Source organism: Mustela lutreola, chromosome 7 (genome assembly GCF_030435805.1).
Source record: "Mustela lutreola isolate mMusLut2 chromosome 7, mMusLut2.pri, whole genome shotgun sequence".
In the NCBI taxonomy this organism is placed as follows: Eukaryota; Metazoa; Chordata; class Mammalia; order Carnivora; family Mustelidae; genus Mustela; species Mustela lutreola.
The window spans coordinates 60,492,342-60,506,537 of NC_081296.1; the positions used below are offsets into that span (position 1 = coordinate 60,492,342).

A 14,196-nucleotide genomic window follows, 5' to 3' on the forward strand; every position below is an offset into this window, starting at 1 on the left:
AAAAATAAAAAAACAGTGATTCCTTAATAAAATGTATAGGAACTCCCTTCTGGTTATTAATGGCAACTGACAAAACCACATTGTATTTCCTCCCACCCTTCTGCAAACATTCATGAGGCTCATGACCAATACTGGTCATGGCTGGGGGGTCCAGGACAGAAAACCCAGTTCCTGCCCCTAAGAAACCCGTACTCTGGTGGGAAATAAACATTTAAATAATTACAATTCAGTGTAATTACTGGAATAAAGATATACACAAGGTAATGTCTTCTAAGATAGAAGAAGGTGCCAAGTCGGCCTAGGAGCATGGGACAAAATTCAAAGGATCAAAGATCCACTAGATAAATAAGAGTATTCCAGATGGAAGTAATAACTCATGCAAAAGGAATGAAGGACACACCTCCCGAACAGTGAGGCATTGGTAAGGCAGGAAGGGAAGGACTCATGGAAGCTTGAGGAGGAGATGTGGTAGCGGAACAAAGTTTGACCTAACATAAAACTTGGACTATTTGCACCACAATGTGCAGTGACACACACATTAGCCTGGGATGGCCTTGGAATTGGCTGTTGTAACTTTATACCTTGCTTCATTACAGAGAATGAGGAACAAGTTCATTTAAAACAAAGGAATCTAAGCCCATCTTGAAGAGCACATAGGTTTGACACATTTTCACCTCCTATTTGAGGAGTCTGAGTACTCTTGGTTCCTTTTTTGAAGTTTAAGTATTCCAGGTCCCCAAATCTTTTCCTCCTTATCATCATCAAGTCTGCTATGAAAGGAATCAATGATAGTAAAACTCAGCAAATCCTGCTACAATGGTCTCATCCTGTCTTTCCTATGTTCCCATCAAAAACCCATCTTTCTTGCTTGGAATGTTTCTTTTTCCTTTTATTTAACTTCTGGACAGTATCACAGTAGTCATCTGAAAAAATTCCAAGAGACGTCTGTGAACTTGGGAACATGAAGAAGTTAACTGAAATAAATGCTCAGTGGGTCAATTGATTTTAAAGGTATTCCAATTCTTGCTGGAGAAAAATACAAATTAGGAAAAAAAAAAAACAAATTAGAAGGTCCTTTACTGTTTTGAGACTCCTTTAAAATAGGACACATTGACAGTGTTGCATGGCGATGCCAATGCCCACTCTTGCCACTGGCCCAGAGCATGCTGTTGGCTTCTCTGCTAGCCTGAGCCTCTGCCAGTAAAGACCCAGAATGCTTTCATGAGGGACAGTCTTCATGCTTTGATGCCATCAGAAGCTGAATTCCAAGCTTTATTTAGCCTTAATGTGCCATAGTTGCCAAACATCTTCCTGAGGAATGGCAGCTGGGAGAATTTCTCCTGTATGGCTTCCTCCCTTGGTAGTAAACCACCACCAGGATGAGCAATTATATCCCTGTGGTAAATGCCACTGCCTTTTACAAAATTCCTTTTTTTCTAAGAGAATGGGCACCACTAGAAGCTGCTGCTGGAACACAAAGATCATCAACAGGCAAAGTAAAATTAGGGCTCGAGACTACGTTTAAAACCTATGCAGAATACAGAGTTGGGACCCACATTATCTAGAAACTAAAGGAAAACTGTTGATAATTACTGGATAGGAAGCATATGCTTAGTACTTAGAGCAATGTCTGGAAAGTGTATTTGAAGAAAAAAGTCCTTCATATAATATTCATGTTGTAAAAGATCATCTGATAAGGTATATTTAGTTTTAAAATGTGAGTAGTGTGAAGATTTTCCAATTAGAAAATAAGGAATTTGTGCAATGGCTTCTGCACACTGTTTCATAAATCTGTTCTCATCTAAAGGAAGAAATCTCTAACCCTATGAGGGCATTTGAAGCTCCAAATGATTGAGAAGGGTCCTGTACCCCATATTTAAACAAGATACTTGTCCTTCAAATTGCACCATAGTGAGGTGGTCTTCGGGTGGGGAGCAGAAGTGAAGTCATGGAGGGCTGAGTTCAAATACCAAGTCTGTATGGGTGATTTTATTAGAAAATCAGTTTCCACATATCTGTGAAATGGGGACAGTAATACCCACATTGATGCTGTCAAAAGTTGTTTATAAGGTACCATGATGATTCCTATGATTTTAATGAAGCAAATGACTGATGTCCTATATACCACTGAAGAGGTATCACGTGTAGTGATAAATGGACATTTCTAGAACCAGACTCCCTGGGTTTGAGTCTGGCTTTGTAACTCACTGTGTGACCCTAGGCAAGTCACTTACTTTTGTGGACTCAAGTTTCCTCATCTGTCAAGTGAAAATCATGTCATGAGGTTGTTTTGGGTTGTGAATGAATTATTCTCTGCAGAGCAATTACGAGAGTGCTTGATACATTGTAACCCACAATAAATACTATTATGATCAGTTTTGTTTCTATAACTTTAGAAACTTTAATTACTAGGGGTAATTAAACCTACTGTTACTAGGGTAACAGTAGATAAAAATGCCAAAACATTGTAGTACTGTCTTTTGTAACATCAGGAAAAATTAGCAATATGGAGAATCATAGCTTTGAGGGCTGAGTCTAGAAAGTGATTTGAAAAGTCATTGAATTGTGTTATCAAAATCAGTAAGTCCCTCTATTGAAGACAGTGCTTAAAAAAAAAAAATCACTTTCAAGTAGGTTTAATGTACCTGACCCTTCAGAACAACCAACAGAAGGGAATTCAGAGGAAGGGAAGCACAGTAGTTACAGAGCTGAAGCTGTCTTAACTGCTTTTCCAGATTTAGGAACTCCATAATCCTAGCGACCATCCACTGAAACAGGCTGGGGAGTCATGTGGCCTCTCCTTGCCTGAAGAAACTGCCCCTCACTCAGAGGCTGGGGCCAACCTGAAGGTCGCAAGGAGCTCAAATTCCAAACCGGCATTTGAAGATAAAGGACCAATCCACTTTATCATACGCTGCACATCTTAAAAATTAATCCAAGGACAGATTACTGCAGGATTTAGCCTCTTCTGATGAGTAATGTAGGCAACTGGAAACACTGATGCTCAGCATTTCCATGGCCCCGGGCACTGCAGAGTTTGGCACTTAAATGGAAAACACGAACACTTAGGCATTTGGACGGAGAGTGGATCCAAACATGTGAAAATGCTGGTGCTCTGCACAGCCATTCTTGGGCTCCTTGCCACAGGGCTTCTGGAAAGGTCTGAGTCACAGCAGGGAGACAGGACCCTCTTGCATAAAATCGACTGTAGAGCTAAAGGATCTTTAAGTTTAGAAAGTCAGAAGTCATAATAAATCAGGAAATGGAATTTTGCTCCATTCATTTCCTGTATCACTTATCACTCGGGATGGTAAGTTCCTCTGCTTATTCCAATTTTGCAAGGAAAAAGTTATTAAAGGCAAAGGTAGGTGTTAATTTCCTCCTATGAAACTGCCCTCCCCATCCCCCGCCCCAGCCAGGAACAACTACAGGCTGTTCTGAGCTGAACTCATCCCAATGGCAGTCCTGAGAGGCTACATGAAGGCTTTCTCAGGAGAGGGAAAGTAACACCATGACCAGAAGAGAGTCGGTCCTCTGAAAGGAAATTCCCAGTGGCCCAGCTGAGTTAGGAGCCTGTAGGGTAGGTTGGCAGGATTGAGATGGGAGGTATTTCTACAGCTGATGCTTGGAAATGACTTCACAGGCTTCAGTGGCTAAAAAGATCTATAAAGACTGCTTTTTCCCAGGTGTCTGGGTGGCTCAGTCGTTAAGTGTCTGCCTTTGGCTCAGGTCATGATCCCAGGTCCTGGGATTGAGCCCCACATCTGATTCCCTGTTCAGATGCTTTTCCCTCTCCCACTCCCTCTGCTTGTGTTTCACTTTCTCGTTGTCTCTGTCAAATAAATAAATAAAATCTTAAAAAAGAAAAAAAAGGAAAAGGACTTTCTCCTTACATAGAGAAAAAGCTCATTCATAATTACGATGTCACTCAAAACTTCCTTTCTCATTCAGTATGGGACTCAGATATCCTCTTAGGAAGGGGCTGCCCTCATGGTCTTGAGTGAAGTACCGGATATTCTCTGGATATTGTCTTTATGATTACAGTGGACTCCACAGACAATAAGGGAAAAGAAACATGTGTCGAGAACTTCATGTTCCTTATGCTTATTTATTTACTTACTCATTTTTAAAAAGTATTTTTTTAAATTTACTTATTTTAGAAATAGAGAGAGAGAGAGAATGTGAGTGGGGGGAGGGGCAGAGGGCAAGGGAGTGAGAGAGTTTTAGCACACTCTGCAAGGTAGACCCCGATGTGGGGCTCAACCTCACAGATCATTACTGAGCCAAAATCGAGAGTTTGGATACTTAATCGACTAAACCATCCAGGTGCCTCACCTCATTTAAATTTCTTAAGAACCTATATCATTTTCATTTTATCTGAGAAAACCAAGACTCTGGAGGTTAAGTAATTTACTCTGTGTCAAAAAAAAAATCAGTAAACAGAAGAGCTGGCATTCAAACCCAGGCACAAATCCAAAGCCATGCTGTTTCTTCTTGACTCTTTCTGGTGACAAAGTGTTGGGGCACTATAATTCCTTCCAATAACGACAATATCTATTGTCTTTAATAAATACATTAAAGATCAGTTCAAGACAGTAGCTTAATTTACACATACAGATAAGTTTAAAGTTAATGGATCTGTGTATTTACATCTCAAGGAAAGGAGAAAACTTGTCACGGTGAGTTTCCAGCATCTCTCCTTTGCCATCCTCCACTCCTTCCTGTAGTAAGCTAAAATATCATTTCCATTTCATTTCTTCATCCAACAATTATCTTTTCATCAGATAGTCTGAAATTCACTGTTGTCCTGGTGGGAGTCATTAACAGAGACCTTATTTCTTCTGCTGGGGCACACGTTGGCATATTTACCTGCCATGCCTTCTGCCAGATATATTTTCCCTGTGTGCTGGTTAGAGAATTCAGAATGATGCCAGACCCAAGGAGGCTTTGTGTTTTAATGAGCACGAAAGACATAAGTCTTGTGGACATTGTTTTCTCCACATCTCATGAGATGCTCAGGACTGAGACGATGAAGCTGTTTGAATACAGCTCCCCACTGAGCAGGGAGCACAATGCGGGACTTGATCCCAGAACCTTGGGATCATGACCTGAGCAGATGCTTAACCAACTGGTGCCGACCTATATGGCATTGTATTACCAAGTCTGGGTAATGTCCAGAGAGCTGCAATCAGCATTTGAAGTGCCGAGTCCCAAGTCCCTTTCCTCTATCACCAATGGGAAGGGCCACTGCTAGTGATGACTGGCGTGGGCTCGGCACATCCAGCTTCCAGTCTTCTGAGGAGATAGGACAAGAGGGGTGACAGGAGTGCTGCACACTCCTGGAATGATCCACACCTAGATGGATGTTCAGAGTCTGAAATGCCAATAGTAGTCTCTTCTGAATGCACTGCGTTCTCTATCTCCTGACCTGCTGATGTATTCATTATACATATTTTGTGAAGGGACATACCAAATGCACCATGCAGTGCTACAAAATTTGGGAAGGACTGAGGAAAACTTTTCCTTTGAGAATGGTTTCTCTTTGAAACAGGTCCAGTCTGCCTCACCTAATGGTCTAGGTGTCCTTCACATTTCCTTAACCAATCCCCAGCATTCTCTTCAGGTGTAGCCTGGGATGGCAGCTTGCGTTATGGTGACAAGATGGCAGGAGATGAGCAGCACCCAGTGGGGGGTGGGGGGGATTTATTTTCTCAAGTTAATTCCACTCATTCTCTCAGAGATTCAACCCTACCAAATTCAGATGTAGATGCGAACCAGGATAAGAACTCTTTCTTTTCAGATCACTTCCTCTGACACAGCTTTCTGAGAATGTTATGACATCCGCTGATAACCTACACTAAAGGCCACTCCTGTACAGCCAGACACGGGCTCCACGATCCAAGAATGGAAGAACCACCCTGACTCCCCATGAAATAGAACCGGGAAAAGGTAAGTTGGGAGGATAAGAGAACAAGACAAGGCTTTCGCTTCACTCATCCTGCCATTTTGCAGCTGCTTTTGTCTGCACCATGCTGTCCCCTGGGACACACAAAATGCGGACAGGCATTTTTTTCTTCCTGCCAATGATCCAGGATAAATAAATAAACAAATAAGTTGAAAGCAATTCTAAAAATTTTTAAATGTTTCTACTGAAGGTACAACACACAAAACACTTAAAAAAAAAAACCCATATGGACTAACTGAAAATACAGACCAACCATAAGAAATGTCATCAGAAGCCAAGCTGATGGTTTTAGCCTGAAGGCTGAGGGAGGAAGGAAAATGTGAGGGGTTATGGAGTTCCCCATCTAAAATACATAGGTTTGTGTTGTAGAGACAAACTTTGCCCTCGTACTGGATTAGGGGAAGAATATGTGTCATGGTTTCTTACATAAGAGGCACGCTTACATAAGGGATTTCTAGAAGGGACACAATGACTCCAATCTCAGGTGTGTGAAACATACAGATACAACATGCTGTGGATGACAGATGGAGCAGCTAGAACTCTGGGTCTGGGTGAAAGCCTCAAACTCCGATCTCTATTTTCATCCAGGCAGCATCTCATCCATTCCTCCAGGCATAGGCCATGGACATGTTTGGGGAAAGTATCTGTGTCTTTTGAAAAAGGAAGCTTTGTGTGTTTTTAAAATGACTGGCATTTACGATATGTCAGGCACCGATCCAGACATTTTATGAAGTGTATTATGAAGCAACATGCTGCATTGACATAACAACGGACTTGATCAGATCTGGATCCTTTGCTGTGTGACTGCGACGCATTTCTGACGTATCTTTGTGTTGTTTTCCACATATGCAAGATGAGGTCAATATTACCTCCATTAAGGGATCATTGTCAAAATAAAGTGAGGAAAAACAATGTATGAAAGGTGTGCAGCTTACTGCCCAGTAAAGAAAGGTTGAGTCTCTTTCCCTGCTTGGCTATATAGTCCTGAAAACCCTATGCAATAATGTCTGCATGATACAGACACTGAGCTTGAGAGTGGTTGTGGGATCCACACTGGGTCACACACCTGGAAGTACTAGAATCATGGTTTCAAAGCAGGACAGTCTCACGTCAGGTCTGATGCTCTTCCCACCATCTAATTCATTGAGATTCCTGCTTCTGTATCATTTCAACAGGTAACGATCATTGCAGCCTGAACAATTCAAGCTTCATTCATCCTCAGGAAGAGACAAGGGGCAGAGGCTCTGACAAGGTGCTCACCTGACCAAAGGTGGAGTCCATCAAAGCCATAGGAGTAGAGGTCATCACCGACACCATTGCCTCCCCATCCTTCTCCCCCGCCAGGGTATGGAGCATAGCCGGAGGAGGAGGCCCAGCCCACCCGCAGGTGTGTGGGCTCAGCTGTTAGGAAGGGATCCACCTGGTCGATAATCAGCTCGAAGTACCACTTCTTGTACTGCGCCGAGCCCTCGGCAACTCCCAGGAAGATGCTGGGCCGAATGCTGAAATGAAACATGGAACAAGTGGCGTCTACAGACTCTTAGGCACCGAGAAAAACAGAGAGCAAGTGGAGTAAGATCCCAGGGCACACTGTGAACTGAAGTCAAGAGCAATTTGTGTTTTTGTATTATTCTTCTTTTAATTAATTAATTTTTCATTAACATCTATTATTTGCCCCAGGGGTACAAGTCTGTGAATCATCAGTCTTACACATTTCACAGCACTCACCATAGCACATACCCTCCCCAATGTGCTTAGAGCCTCTAACACTTGATCAAGTTCTTAGTGGGAGGTGTCAGGACATTAATTCTATTTAAAAATATAAAGAATGTCTCCTTATTCCATTGAAGGCAACCAACATTTGCTGAGTATCGACCTTGGGTAAAACATGCGAAAATGTTGCGGAGCTGTGTAACTACAGACCCTTGTTTCTTTCTTTAAGTGGAAGAACTAATTCACTCAAGTCCCATCTCCTGAGGAATTGGTCCAAGCATCCCTATTCTCACAGCAGCAGCTTTTCAACTAAGCATTACTTATAAGAATGGCCTCTTGAAAGCATTAAAAATCACTATAAGAAGAAAGCAAGACAAGAAAGAAAGAAGGAAAGAAAGAGAGTGAGAGAGAGAGGAGAGAGAGAGAGAGAGAAAGAAAGGGAAAGAAAAAAAGAGGGGGAAAGACAGACAGATGCCAAGCAGAGAAAGACAAATACTGCATGCAACTTCTTATATGTGAAACCAAAAAAAAATTCAAACTCCTAGAAACAGAGAGTAGACAAGTGGATGCCAGGGGTTGAGGAGGAGGGTGGGATTAAGAGAAGTTAGTAAAAGCAAACAGACTTCCAGTTATAAGATGCATAAAGTCCGAGGATCAAATTATAACATGGTAACTGTAGTTGATCAACTAACACTGTATTGTGCAACTGAACTTTGCCAAGAGAGTGGAACTTAAATGTTTTCACACACACAGAAGAGGTAAATACATGAGGTCAAGGATTTATTAATGAACCTATGGGGCAAACACTTTCATGTATATGTATAGTAAATCATCACATTCTATACTTTAAATAACTTACAATTTTGTTCGTTATTTATGCCTCAATAAATGAAGCTGAAAAAAAAAATAAAATTCAACCTAAAAAGGCAAAAAAGGGGAGAGAGGAACAGAAGTCACTTTTGGCCAACTTGTTACGGGCTGGAGGATTTCATATATCCAGTAAAATTGTTAGAAGCTCAGGACAAAGCATTTGGAGCTTCTCTCCAATTGGAATGCTATTCTTAGATGTCCACTCTTCTGTGCTGGGGGCTGTGCCCCATTCTGGGTAGGCAATAGAAAACCAGACAAGTACCAAAACAAAGTCTATGTGGATGGTTCAGGTCTGCTCTGCACTTCAGAGAAGTTCTTTCCTCACCATGTAGATGAGGGAGTGAGCCTAGGCAGAAAATTCCTCAAGAACCTTAGGCCTGCCTGACACAAGGCCAGTGAGTTCACATGACTTCCATGAGCTGCATTACAGACCAGCAGGCTAGGATTCTGTGTGAGCCCAGGATGTTCATCCTGGCCTTGGCAGATAACCCTTGGGTCAATGATGATGGGCCATAGGATGCAAGAAACCACAGGATCAACATGGAACATCCATTCTATTAAAAGATTTTAAGAAAAAAAATGTGGTTTATTAAAATAAAATTGAATACGTTACAAAGAATGTACAAGATCTATGTTAAAGTAGAACATGCAACATGGCAGACCACTTCCGGTCAAATTCCTCAGCCTTCAGGTGGAACATATACTCCACTGAAGTTTGAAACTCTGTGAAAGGGGTTGGAGTACAAGGCCCTAAAACAGTACACATCTGTCCCTATCTCCTCTCCCACGCCGACTTCACCAGGAATATGATGGGTAGGCAGCGCTAGCCCTCTTCCTTTCCTGTCTGGAAGCAAGATGGACACTTTGGGACGACGGTGGGGGCCTTACCTGGTCACATCATTAATTAGCCGTGTCTGCAGGAGCAAGTTCCTCCGGGGCAGCAAGTTGTCACAAATCAGATTCTGGTTGGCTCTGACAGCAACCCCATTGCAGAGACAGAGGGAACACAGCACGTCCAGAACCTGCAACAGGATACATCCCCCCAAACCTCAGAACCACCAGGCGGGCACTGGAGGCAGGACTTGACTGCCAAGAGGCAGGAAGGAAGCAGGCCTCCTGAAGGAGGGGACTGGTGATGATGAGGCAAAGCAGAGGGCAAAGCAGAAGCTGACACCCTGCATGCCCTCCCCAGCCCTGGGATAAAAGTGACACTCCTCAGGTACTCCCCGCTGTCCTAAAGGAAGAACAATTAGTTAACCTGTAGGAATCAAGATCCTGAGTCTCCCTCAGTTTACTTACAAAAGCCTTAGCAATAGCATCCAAAAGGGGATGCAAATACAATTAAATGTCTTTATACCCTGCAGCCCATTCACAGATACTTGAAGTGGGCAGAGAGTAGAATATTTCTCCAGGAAGTTCCCCACTATCTAAATGTTAATGCCTTACTAGAGAGGTCAACAACCTTAATTTGACAATGGTAAGGCTTCTGGTATCCCGAGAGTCTTTAGTATGTGAAAGCTCTTTTGGAAAACTCCCTTTTTCCTTACCTCCCCCAACCCCATAGGATATAATCAGTGCACAAAATCACAACTGAAGTGCAGCAGTGCTTTCTGCCCACAGATCCTGTCTCCTGTGCTGTAATAAACCACCATTCTCTCAAGAATTCTTTCTTGGTCATCGGCTCCCAACTCCACCCCACCGTACCTCACCTCTATTCCAAAACCCCATCAGTGACAAGCCGGAGGACCTATTCCAAGTCAAGGGCACCCCACCTCCCTCACCAGGCATCAGTGAGCCATGTTGGAACCTGCTGCCTCTTAGGAAATGAAGCTGGCTTTCTTCTAACCTCTCTGCCCTCATCTTAGACACCCTGCACCCCCCAAACTAGGTGTGTTCCCTGTAATCACTATTCTGCTCAAACAGGCGGGAGTCTGAGCTCTGAAGACGACTGTCTAGGTTACTATCCTAGCCACGGCAGGAATAGGCTGAGATGAGGCATCGAGAGTGCGAAGTCCAGGCTTGACACTCTCTTGGAGTCGTGCATGAGCAGGGGCAAGCACTAGAAGGGCCTTCACTGGCTTTAAGCCTAAGTTTGTGCTCCCACCCGGCCTCGGCAGCTCTCGGTGCTAGCATTAGCAGGCATGCATACAACTCTTTTATGAAAAGCACCGTTGAAAAGAAAACCACAGACCCAAAATGGCATCGCTTAGATTAGGGTCCCATGTCAGTAAACCAAGACTCACTACGTAACCTAACAGCAGTTTCAAGCACCTAGGAATGTAACCTTTAACCAGTCAACATGGAAAGTTCCTGGTCAGCTCTAGGAAGTTTCCTGATACATGCCATCTGTTCCCCTTAGGAGGGCAACACTGCGTAAAACAAATGGATTCTTTGCTAATAATCCCCCCCCCCCCCCACCGCTGCCCTCTACCTTAAAGAAAAACCTTTCCTTCTCTGTAGTCCTTTGGAGCTCCCCTCTACTGCTAAAAGGGATGCTGCCCAATTCATGAGTCAGTTAATAAAGCCAATTCAATCTTTAAAATTTCCTTGGTTGAACTTTTGTTATTTAATAGCACCAGACTCCCTTTCGGCCAAGGTCATGTAGCAGGCCTGGGAACCTCCGGTAGATCAGCAGAGCGGATTAGAGGGCAGATCCCAGTTCTTGGGTCTCTGGCTGTGATAATGTCAAAATTCATTAAGATACCCATCTATTCCCACAAACTGGTATTCAAAAACCTTCTACCCCTAGAGGTGAAAGACCCCTCCCCGGGAAGATAGATAAGATAACTAACTGCTTGTTTGCTTTTCTGTAACAGCTTGGCTACTAAGGCATGACACTTAATTCCTGTTTGAACAAGATACCCTCTCCTAATAGCAGGGGCATGGTCATGTAGGCAAGGGGGCTGCATGGTCACATAGGTCACGTAGATAGGATGCCTTTCTGCTGAGTGATAAGGTCAAACTTCCCCTCTTTGTTTCCCCTTCCCGCTTTTCTCTTCGCGCGAGGGGGTCTTCCAGGGCCAATCCACTAACACCAAGTATGCCTTTTTCAAAAGTTCAAACTGTCAACCAATCAGTTCCACCCCACCCAAAACTTGTTTGTACCTGTCTATAAAAATCCTGCACCACCCCAGCCAGGGGTGCTCAGCTAGCAGGAGCTGCTGACCACCCGCAGGCGCGCGCTGACCACCCGCAGGCGCCTGCGTAACAATAAAGAACCTCTTGCTGATTGCATCCAGTGGCAGTGTTGGATTCTTGGGTAAGGGGATCCGCGGGTCTTTCAGAGGGAGAACAGAACTTTCAAGAGCCCAAATGGCCCTCGAAGCTATGAGACCAGTCACCAAGCCACTTCTCCTCTTTGTTTTCCAGCCAAGCAAGGAATGGAAAGAGCCCCCCTGCCTCCCACCCACTGTCTCCTTGGGCTGTATCCTCTGGCGTTCCAATTTTGTGTTCCTGTATTGACAGAGCAAACTGTGCTGGGCCAGGCCCGGCTCCTCCCTCTCTCTCCTACCAGGAGGAATGTGCAAACAGCAGTCCATAAATAACCAGCACGAACGCCAGTGGCATCTCAGTCTTTCAAAGTGGCCGCTAAGACTCAGTGCTTAGTGGGGTTGGATGACTCCAGGTTGTTGGCATTAGTATCCATAATTCTCACAAACCAATTTTCTACCTGACTCCCTGAATGTCAATTCCGCTCCAGAGTAATACAAAGCACATTTATGGGACAAGTAGAAAAGAATCCCAACGGTGCTCTAATGGAGAACCCTCACCACTGGTGCCCTGTGAAACATATTGACCGTGGAACTGGAAATCCAGAGGATAATTTCTCATTCTAAGAAAAGAGCCATAGATGGTCAGGAAATTAAATACTTATGATCCAGCCTATCACACATTGTCATCCATCCTGCCTCAGAGTGAAGGTTCCGGGAGCTTTGCTGTCGGAGCCAGAGGGAGAGCCGAGCTTAATCCACACACAATAAGAAAAACCAGGAGGAAAAAGGCTCTGTGAGAAGCACTAGATGAACAGAGTGCCTCACCTCTAAATAAATGATGCCATAAAGCAATGGGGCTGACATGGTTCAGGCTTTGTTTTATTTTAACTTTATTTTTTAAAATTTATTTTTAAAATCTTATTTATTTGACAGAGAGATCACAAGTAGGCAGAGAGGGGGAAGCAGGCTTCCTGCTAAGCAGAGAGCCTGATGCGGGGCTTGATCCCAAGACGCTGAGATCATGACCCGAACCGAAGTCAGAGGCTTTAACCCACTGAGCCACCCAGGCACCCCTGTTTTAACATTATTTTTAAATTTAAATTTTTAAAAGGTTTGATTTACTTGAGAGAGAAAGAGAGAGAGAACACAAGGAGGGGGAGCTGCAGAGGGAGAGGGAGAAGCAGACTCCCTGCTGAGCAGGGAGCCCCAATGTGGAGCTCAATCCCAGGGCCCTGGGATCATGACCTGAGCAGAAGGCAGACACTTAACTGACTGAGCCCCCCAGACACTCCTAGGCTCTATTTTAGAAGGCATTTCTCAGGGTAAATTAGGGGAATGGGGCCAAACTTTTTTTTCTTAAAAAGCTTAAATGGGTTCTTTTTTAAGGTGAAGGGAGTATAGACAACATGAGCCCACCACAGGGGAATGCACAAGCATTGAACCTAGGGGTCATATATACTTCTGATGGAGAGGGACGTGTGGCCAGCTGTGGTAGGTACTGCTCAGCAAGTCACCACATTCCATTTCCTTCTAGTCCTGAGCCCACAGGGGCTACAATTCCCAGCCACCCTTGCAGGGACGTGGCATCATGTGACTGAGTTGTGGGCACTGGAAAGTGAGTGGATATCACCTAAAACGTCTACATAGTCCCTCTTGCACTCACTCTCTCTTTCTAGCTGGATGTAGAGATTAGGAAAGATAACAAAGTCTTACTCCAACTGTGACCCAGCAGTACTAGCATTACCTAGGAGTTTGCCAGAAATGCAGGGATTTAGGAGCATCCCCCGACCCCTGCCAGACTTACCAGCTGAGAACCTTCATTTTAACATGATGGGTAAGCACAGTGCCTTCTGAGAAGCCCTGTTCTAAGGGATGAAAGGACTGGAGCCCTCCCACTGAGTGGCCTAGGGCTGTGATGTGGAAAAAGCAATCTTCCTTATGAGAATTTGGGGTTGTTCATTTTAGGAGTTACGCTTCTATCTATACCCTGGCCCAATGTGAGAATTTCCCTGGCTCATTCTGTGGAGGCCATCAGCTTCTGCTTGTCATCCTGTTCTGTTACTGACACCTCAGTTCATTCAACATCCTCCCCGTTTGTTTTTTAGCTCCACTAGTCTCTACCCCAAACACAGGCTTATGTGGGAATTCTCCTTTAAAAATAAACAAACTATAGCAAACTCAACACCCAAAGAACAAATAATCCAATCAAGAAATGGGCAGAGGACATGAACAGACATTTCTGCAAAGAAGACATCCAGATGGCCAACAGACACATGAAAAAGTGCTCCATATCACTCGGCATCAGGGAAATACAAATCAAAACCACAATGCGATATCACCTCACACCAGTCAGAATGGCTAAAATCAACAAGTCAGGAAATGACAGATGCTGGCGAGGATGCGGAGAAAGGGGAACCCTCCTACTCTGTTGGTGGG

General features: G+C 44.0%; 1 protein-coding gene across 1 annotated transcript in view; it reads right to left on the reverse strand.

Moving 5' to 3' along the window:
• RYR3 (ryanodine receptor 3) overlaps positions 1-14,196 on the reverse strand; it is a 352,315-nt gene that overhangs the window by 220,178 nt on the left and 117,941 nt on the right. The window contains exons 17-18 of the mRNA XM_059183407.1: positions 9,437-9,570; positions 7,226-7,467 (exon numbers count right to left, since the gene is read on the reverse strand). Coding sequence (XP_059039390.1) covers positions 7,226-7,467; positions 9,437-9,570 — 376 coding nt within the window. The remainder of the gene's footprint in view (positions 1-7,225; positions 7,468-9,436; positions 9,571-14,196) is intronic.